This window comes from Penaeus chinensis, chromosome 19, assembly GCF_019202785.1.
Source record: "Penaeus chinensis breed Huanghai No. 1 chromosome 19, ASM1920278v2, whole genome shotgun sequence".
Classification (NCBI taxonomy): domain Eukaryota; kingdom Metazoa; phylum Arthropoda; class Malacostraca; order Decapoda; family Penaeidae; genus Penaeus; species Penaeus chinensis.
The window spans coordinates 352,889-361,482 of NC_061837.1; the positions used below are offsets into that span (position 1 = coordinate 352,889).

Here is an 8,594-nt window from a genome sequence, read left to right on the forward strand (position 1 = left end):
TATTCACTTTTTTCAATTTCTTCCTATCTGTATAAATATATACATGTAATATTTCTTCCTCAAGCTATTGTATAAAATGCTGATAGTACATTTTTTAAATCTGATTTGGGTAAAAAATACACATGGTATTGGCAAGCAAAACAATGAGCAGACACGGTAAATAAAATGATTTTTGATTCTCTAAATGTTGAAATATTACTTTCGCTCGCATTATATTCTTTCATTGCCAAATCTTGAAGCTCGTCTTCGGTAGGATTATATTTTTCAACTCTCGATAACCAAACATTTGCACGTCGATACAGATGCATACTCGGTTTTTTATCTAGATGTTTTGGGTTGCAACAGTTAACCTTATGTGATGACGATAGCGAAAAAAAATTATTAATGGCTGTAATGTCATCTTTGCCGTATTCGTAGTGTGATATGCGTTTCTCTAGCATTGTTAATTCATTATTTGTACGAGTTGCATCTATAAAGAGATTGAGAGAAGAATCATTATCATTATCATTTTCATTATTCGACTCGTTATAAATATTCTCAAGCGAAAACCAGATTTTCGTTGGTAGTGTTGCCTTCTTCTTTTTTATATTATCCATCAACATTGAACATATCATATCTACATTTTTAAAGTTCAAGTGCTCCTTTAAATAAATGTCGTCAAATTGATCAACATTTTTATGAGATTGACTTGATACTGGTTGCCATTCTTTATTATGAGAAATTAGCTGAAATGTAATCATCATTGCTTGAAATATTCTTTGTATTATTATATATTTTTCTTTGATGGAATCGGTTTTCATATATTTTATTTCTATCGCGTGGATAGTACCATCATTATCGTTCAATACAGTTATCCCGATTTGGATCAAAGATAAAGATTTTATAAAGTCCCATAATATTTTCTTGTTAGATATGTTGTTTGTTCCAATCATTATAATATCTCGAATTGTAGTCGATCCTGCATTGCTAATAATGAAATTGAAATAGTTCATAATTCCAATTTTAAGATGAGATAAATTTTCTATATAGAATTTAGGTGATGGTGACAATTCCATATTTATTAGAGAGAAAGAAAAGAAAATAAATATCAATGGATATATATATATATATATATTTATTGTGTATATATAATATATATATATATATATATATATATATATATATTTAATCCCCAATTACAAGACTAAAAGACCATATTTTAATGATAGATAAACTGTCCACAAAGTTAATGGAGTAAAAAGTCTGGCTTCACCCAATAGTGGTGTATACTGAAACATGTCTATATTATTTACCGTCGATACTTCTTTTTCATTCAAAAAATCTTCATTTTCCGTATCGTTGTTACAACTGTCTTGCCCAGCCCCATATTTCTTTAATAAAGATTGGAATTCTCTTTGAGTCGTAATAATGTCGTGGTTATTTCTCTTCATAAACTCTTGGGGTAAATTCTTGCATGTAGATTTCTGCATAGAGAGAGCAAATAATTTTTCACTATACAATAGGGATAAACATTCTATAATCATATCTTTAATAGTAGTGTTAGTTCGACTATTTACATGATGTTCAATGGGTACTCTATGAACCGTTGCAAAAGAGTCTTCTCCAATGATATAAAGATATATGGTTAGAATAAGATCGATAAAACGATTAACAGCTGATATACCACAAGACGAAGGTGATGGTGACATTTTATCTTCTTTACATTGATCTTTTTTACTTATCTTTGACATAATTCTTTTTAAAATGTTGATATTATTTATATCAAACGATTCATTTGTTAAACATTTATTGATTTTTGTCTTTTGAAATAATATATCGTCATCTATTTGTTGTTTATTTGCTAATGGTAACGATGCGGTTGTTGGTAACATTAATGATGTATCAAACATACATTTCCAAAAATTCTCATTTTTTCCCGTACCATTCGATATTGCCTTGTAGTTTTTATTACACCATGTAACATCTACAATATTGACTTCATTTTCACCACATGGTTTTTTAGATTTTATAAAATACATATGATCACTGTTGTTAGAATCATCATGATTATGAACAATATCCTTGGTATTAGTATTAGTAATATTATTATAGTTAACAGTATTATTATTATTAGGTTTTCTCTTACAACCAGATATATTTTCCTCGAACGATTGATTCATATCTTTATCTATCAGTTCATCATGCCAATGGCGTATTCCACCGGCAGTATAGGTGTTTAGATTATCTTTGTCAAACTTTACAACATATGATGCTAATGTAATCGAATCTGTTATAGATTTACTAGGACATTTTTTACTGTGTTCCTTTTTCATCTTTTCACGATGAAGTGAATCTAATAATGATTCATTATAGCCAATGTTTCCATAAATTAATTTATTAAACTTACCCAGCAATAAAAAAACACATATATTGCAAATGCAGTTAATAGCAATTATTTTATGTTTCGTTACATTATTGGTAATATCGTTATCATTATCTTTAAATAATAGTTCGGGATCCAACTCTTTCATAAGCAGGCAGATGATAGAAGCAAAAAAACTTTTAGCTTCCCAAAACTGTCTAACTATAACCTTATGACAATGCCGACATACACTAATATTTTCTTCTCCTATCGTATAAAAGGGTTTATCATTATTATTATTATTATTATTATTGTTATTACTATTAGCGACGAGTGCGGCAAAATCTTTCCATCCTCTATGGCATGTACAAGCCAGTTTTTTAAAGTTTAAAATTTCTCTATAAACTATTTTTAACGACTCGTTAAAAGTTAATCCCGGATCATTATAATCCGAACCGCACAATACCATAAGAAGCATTCCGGCATCTATATCGTGCGGTACATGAGTAACCGTTAATTCATAACACATTTGATATTGTGTTCCTGTGAGAGATGAAAAAGGTGGCATTCTCATCATAGTTCTATAGAATCGAACACCATTCACATACGACGGTATTTCAAGTTTTCCGCTCATAGCCACACTGTGACTAGCGCACAGGTTCCACTTGTGGAGCACGTCATTATCAGAAGAATATAAATTAATGGTAAAAGGGTCATCACATTTTACCTTTTCTCTAAATTCATTCCATGTAAAAAAATGTTGACATTTCTTTGCTATGTCTACTTCGGATGAAAGTAAAGTGTTCATATTGAGATGAGTTAACTTTTTTTCATCTAAATGTTGAGTGTGCGGTATACTCATGTTGCATAGATAACCAGCCATATGCACCATTATTGTCTCGGCTTCTGAGCAATCAGTTTTGTTATAAAGTACAGTTTTAGCTCCTATTCTGCACACCAACGGTACCCGCAGTACATTCATCAAATAATGAATAATAATACAAGATGGAATGTGTAACATAAATTTTCTTAGCATATTGACGCGTTGTTTTTTTTCAATTTCTATACTCGTTAATAAGACATTTGCGGTCGTACAATAGGTATTTACGGTCGTACAACCGTCTGTATTTACGGTCGTACAACCGTCTGTATTTACGGTCGTACAACCGTCTGTAGAGACAGTGTTATCTCTTCTCGCTTTTCTTGCGTTTCTCTCTTTGTTCTTAATCGGGTGACATTTTCCATCATAAAACAATAAAACATGGCGAGCGGAACTTGTGTTTTTTTGAGGAAACATTTCTAATAATCTTTTAATTATATCTTGTGCAATAAACAGAATGATTCCCTCAAATCGTTCTAATAGTCCGATACATCCTCGAGTCCATTCCTTGTCGCGCCCAAAACCGGCAATTTCATCACGGGTAATAAATAAGGGTTCATTAATTAACTTGCCTATTTTCTCTTTAGTGGTCAATGTTTGTTTTTCTGTACTAGTAGTCAATTGTGAAAATTGTCCAGCGCAAGCTTCTTTGCATATCTCATCATCATCATCATCATCATCATCATCGATAAAAGCATTATAATTTGTATACATGGATATTTCTTTATTTGTCGGATATCTCACTGGAACAATTGTTATAAAACTTTCCCGGTTTGCCTTTTGTATTTGACTGGCAAGACTAAAGAATGATTCTCTATAAAACATTTCATCTTCATCATTCAATGTTGCTTTTGGTATGATACATTTATCGACACAAGTTAATGGATAATTATCTTCTGATATCACGCAGTTAGAATCTCTTAGGGTCGAGATGACAGTACCTGTAATTTTATCTCTAAACAACACAATTTGTCCGATAAAATAATTGGAATATATATGGTTATTGGCAAATCCCATAAGAGCTTTTACACTTATTGTTGGTAAATCTACAATTTCGATACTGTTAGTCGACACATTTTCTTTCTCATCAATAGTATTGACAAATAGAGGATTATCCCCATATACCATATTATATGCGTTTGTTCCATTTATCAGTCCCATTTCTAGATATTATAAATACTATATATATGATAATCATATATATAAGTTGTATATATATATTGAAGTTTTATTCTCTCTCCTCCCATCCATTACATTAAATCAATTTCTCTCTCTCTCTCCCCCCATCTATTATATAAAATGTATTCTTTAATCATTATAGGAAAGATTAATATAAAGTATATTAAAAGGAAGGATTAATATAAAATATATTAAAAGGAAAGATTAATATACAGTAGGATTATATTATGATGACTTTAATCTAAATATACTTTTATATATAGGATAATAATGAATATATATATATATATATATATATATATATATATATATATATATATATATATAATTATTATTTTTTTATTATTTGTATATCTCCAATTAAATCATCGATACTCTGAATCATCCATTTTTTATCACCTCTTACATTAGTATCTTGTATTATATCAAATTCTCCTTGTTGTAGATTATAAGCATAATCTATATATATTTGATTTTTTTCATAAGATGATAACATCTCTAAAATAATATACATTGTTGAATTGTTTATAGGAGCATCGTTTATAGGGACAACCGGTTTATTTTTTTCAGACCACAAAATATCACAAAGAACACATCCTGTTATATGATAAACATAATGATACCACCCTAAATCATCTTTACATGTTAGAGGTTTAAATTCTCGTATTGTTCTAAATAACATTGTAAACAGTATAAATTCTTCATTGCTTAAATAATATTCTTTTGCATATACTTTTCCGTTAGGTTTCTTTCGATCTAACAAAAATATAGGATAGATTTTTTTCTTTTCTTTAAAAATAAAATATTTTTCATGTTGATCTCGACATTGTTTATCATACCATATGATAACAATGATCATAATTGATAAAATAAACATTATAAATATTATCACTTCAATTAATGGCCAGTGAAGAGATATTCTTATCATTTTTTTATATTACTATATGTTTTTTAATGCTAACAAATATGGATAAATTTTATCAACTATAATTGTTTTAATAGGTGGGACATTATCTTCTACAAATATTGTATTTACTACACCATCGCTCTGATCTGATTTTTTTTTAACCTTTTGTTGTTGTGTGATTATATCATTAATTTTTTGAATAGCTTTTTTCCTTGCTTCAATTCTTTCCTCGTTTTCTTCTTGGTTCAAAATACGATTGTTGAATATGTCTCCGATTTTTGTAACTCCCCAAAATTGCACCCATATAATTTTAGATAATTTTAAATATCGGTACATTATATTGATAATGGTAGCAAATAAGGCTGCATGTTTATTACCACGTTTTATTTCTACGGCTAGGGTTTTTCTATGATTTTCGTGTCGCAACATTTTTCCGATAATGAGTGTCTTTATATCATAATTATCCTCATCAAATTTAAAGAGTTTATCTATATCATCATAACCAGTTTCTCTGTTCGTACTATACGGTGTCTCATCAACTTCTTTTTTAATAACATGATCAATTTGGTCATCATTTCTCAAAAAATTTAAGAGACTCTCAAACAGTGAGGATGCATCTAGCGCACGCAAATCACTATAAATACATTTCTCAAAGTCAGTTTTCCAATCATCACTATGATGACTTTCTTCAGATAAAAGACTATGTATATCCAATAATGTATTTACAAACTTTTCATTATCGGTAGGTAATGACATTTTAATAACCGGTCTATCTATTATATAAAGTTTAATTTCTTATTAAGATGTTATTTTTATATTATTCACCCCAATATGCATAATTTTCATATATAATATATATATATATATATATAATATAAAGACAAAGGAATAGTATAGCTGGGTTACAAAGGAATATTTTTTAGAAATATCTAGGAGACTATGAGTCAATAGCCTTATAAGATTATAAAGAAAAAGAACATATAGGAATATAAAGAAAAAGAAAATAATAATGTCTAAACCATTACCTTTTATCGGTATTGATCTTGGTACAACTTATTCATGTGTTGCCATTTTCCAAAATGGAAAAGTGGATATTATTGCCAACGATCAAGGCAATCGGACTACACCGTCCTATGTAGCTTTTAATGATAATGAAAGGCTAATTGGCGAAGCTGCAAAGAATCAGGCGGGGATAAATCCTACTAATACCGTCTTCGATGCTAAGCGTATTATAGGAATGAGTTATGATGACCCTATTGTAAAAACAGAAAGGAAAACCTGGCCATTTGAGGTTACTAATAGCGATGGTAAGCCGAAAATAAATGTAAAATATAAGAATGAACTAAAATCATATTATCCTGAAGAAATATCTTCAATGGTTTTATTAAAGATGAGAGAAACTGCTGAGGCATATTTGGGTACCACAGTGAAAGATGCAGTCATTACAGTTCCAGCTTATTTTAACGATTCTCAGCGACAAGCGACTAAAGATGCAGGAACTATTGCAGGATTTAATGTACATCGAATCATTAATGAACCTACGGCCGCAGCCCTTGCTTATGGAATTAACAATAAAAATGAAGAAAATAAAGAAAATGAAGAAAAAAATATATTAATTTACGATTTTGGTGGTGGTACATTTGATGTATCGATCTTAACTATAGATGATGGAGTATTTGAAGTCAAGGCTACTGCGGGAGATACTCACCTGGGAGGTGAAGATATTGATGATGTTATGGTAGATTACTTTGTGAAACATATCAAGGAGAAATATAGAATAAATATAGCGGATAGTAAACGGGCAATGCGACGCCTAAAAACTGCATGTGAACAAGCCAAGAGGACATTATCGTCATCTACTCAAGCTGAAATTACACTGGAATCTCTATACGATGGCACTGATGTTAATTTGTCTATATCTCGTGCTAAATTCAATGTACTTTGTGATAAATTATTTCAAAGTACATTAACTTTCGTAGAAAGGGCTTTGAGAGACGCCAAGATGGACAAAAGTTCTATAAATGAGGTTGTGTTAGTTGGAGGATCTACCCGCATACCAAAAGTACAAGAACTTTTGAGTAATCATTTTCAAAAAAAATTAAACAAATCTATTAATCCGGATGAGGCTGTAGCATATGGAGCCGCTGTGCAAGCAGCCATTTTATCTGGAAATTCATGTCAATCTCTAAAAGATGTTCTTCTTATCGATGTGGCTCCATTATCATTAGGCATAGAGACAAAGGGTGGTATAATGACTGTGTTGATTGATAGAAACACAGGCATACCAATAAAGAAGACTAATACCTTTACAACTAATGAGGACAATCAAAAAGAGGTAAATATTAAAGTTTATGAAGGAGAACGTCACTATACTAAAGATAATAATTTATTGGGTACATTTATTTTGAGCGGCATACCCGAGGGTAAACAAGGTGAGCCTCAGATCGAAGTAACCTTTGATATTGACGCTAATGGAATTTTGAATGTAAAAGCAGTTGAAAAAAATAGTGGTATTGAACAGAGTATTACTATCAAAAATGATAGCCGTTCATCTAAAGAACAAATTGAGAAAATGGTTCAGGAAGCTGAAAAGCATAAGGAGGAGGATATGAAAATGAAAGAAGCTAGTGAAGCAAAAAATAATCTATATCAAACCTGTTATACAATGAAGGATTTAACAAAATCTACAACGGCTAATAGTAAGGGGTATGAAAACCAGATAGATGAGGTAATCTCATGGATTGATGAAAATCCTAAAAAAACAAAGGAAGAATACTTAAAAAAAAATCAAGAATTGAACGAATTACAGGAGAAAATATTAAATGATTTATCTTGTAATAAATCAAATAAGGACACTGAAGATACACTAAAAGCAGAGCCCGAACATGAACCAAAAATTGAAGAAGTTGATTAAATATTCAATTTATAGAATATATATATATATATATATATATATATATTTATATATTATATTTATAGAATATATATATGTTAAATTTATAGAATATTATATTAAATTTATAGAATATATATATTTATATATCAAATTTATAGAATATATATATTTATATATTAATCAGAATATATATATTTATATATTAATCACTATTATCACTTGTTATATGTGGTTACTATCATTAGAATGATTAATATTTTCCAATACTATAAGATAAATAAGATAAATAAAAATGTATATTTTCTTGTTGAAAAGGTATAATTCAAATATACTATAAGATAAATAAGATAAATAAAAATGTATATTTTCTTGTTGAAAAGGTATAATTCAA

The 8,594-nt window shown here is 29.4% G+C and overlaps 1 protein-coding gene across 1 annotated transcript; it reads left to right on the forward strand.

Annotated features, from left to right (window-relative positions):
* The first annotated feature begins 6,316 nt into the window (after positions 1 to 6,316).
* On the forward strand, positions 6,317 to 8,221 carry LOC125035199 (heat shock 70 kDa protein-like). Its single transcript, XM_047627438.1, has one exon. It carries the CDS (start codon positions 6,317 to 6,319, stop codon positions 8,219 to 8,221), a length of 1,905 nt encoding a protein of 634 aa, XP_047483394.1.
* Positions 8,222 to 8,594: the final 373 nt, after the last annotated feature.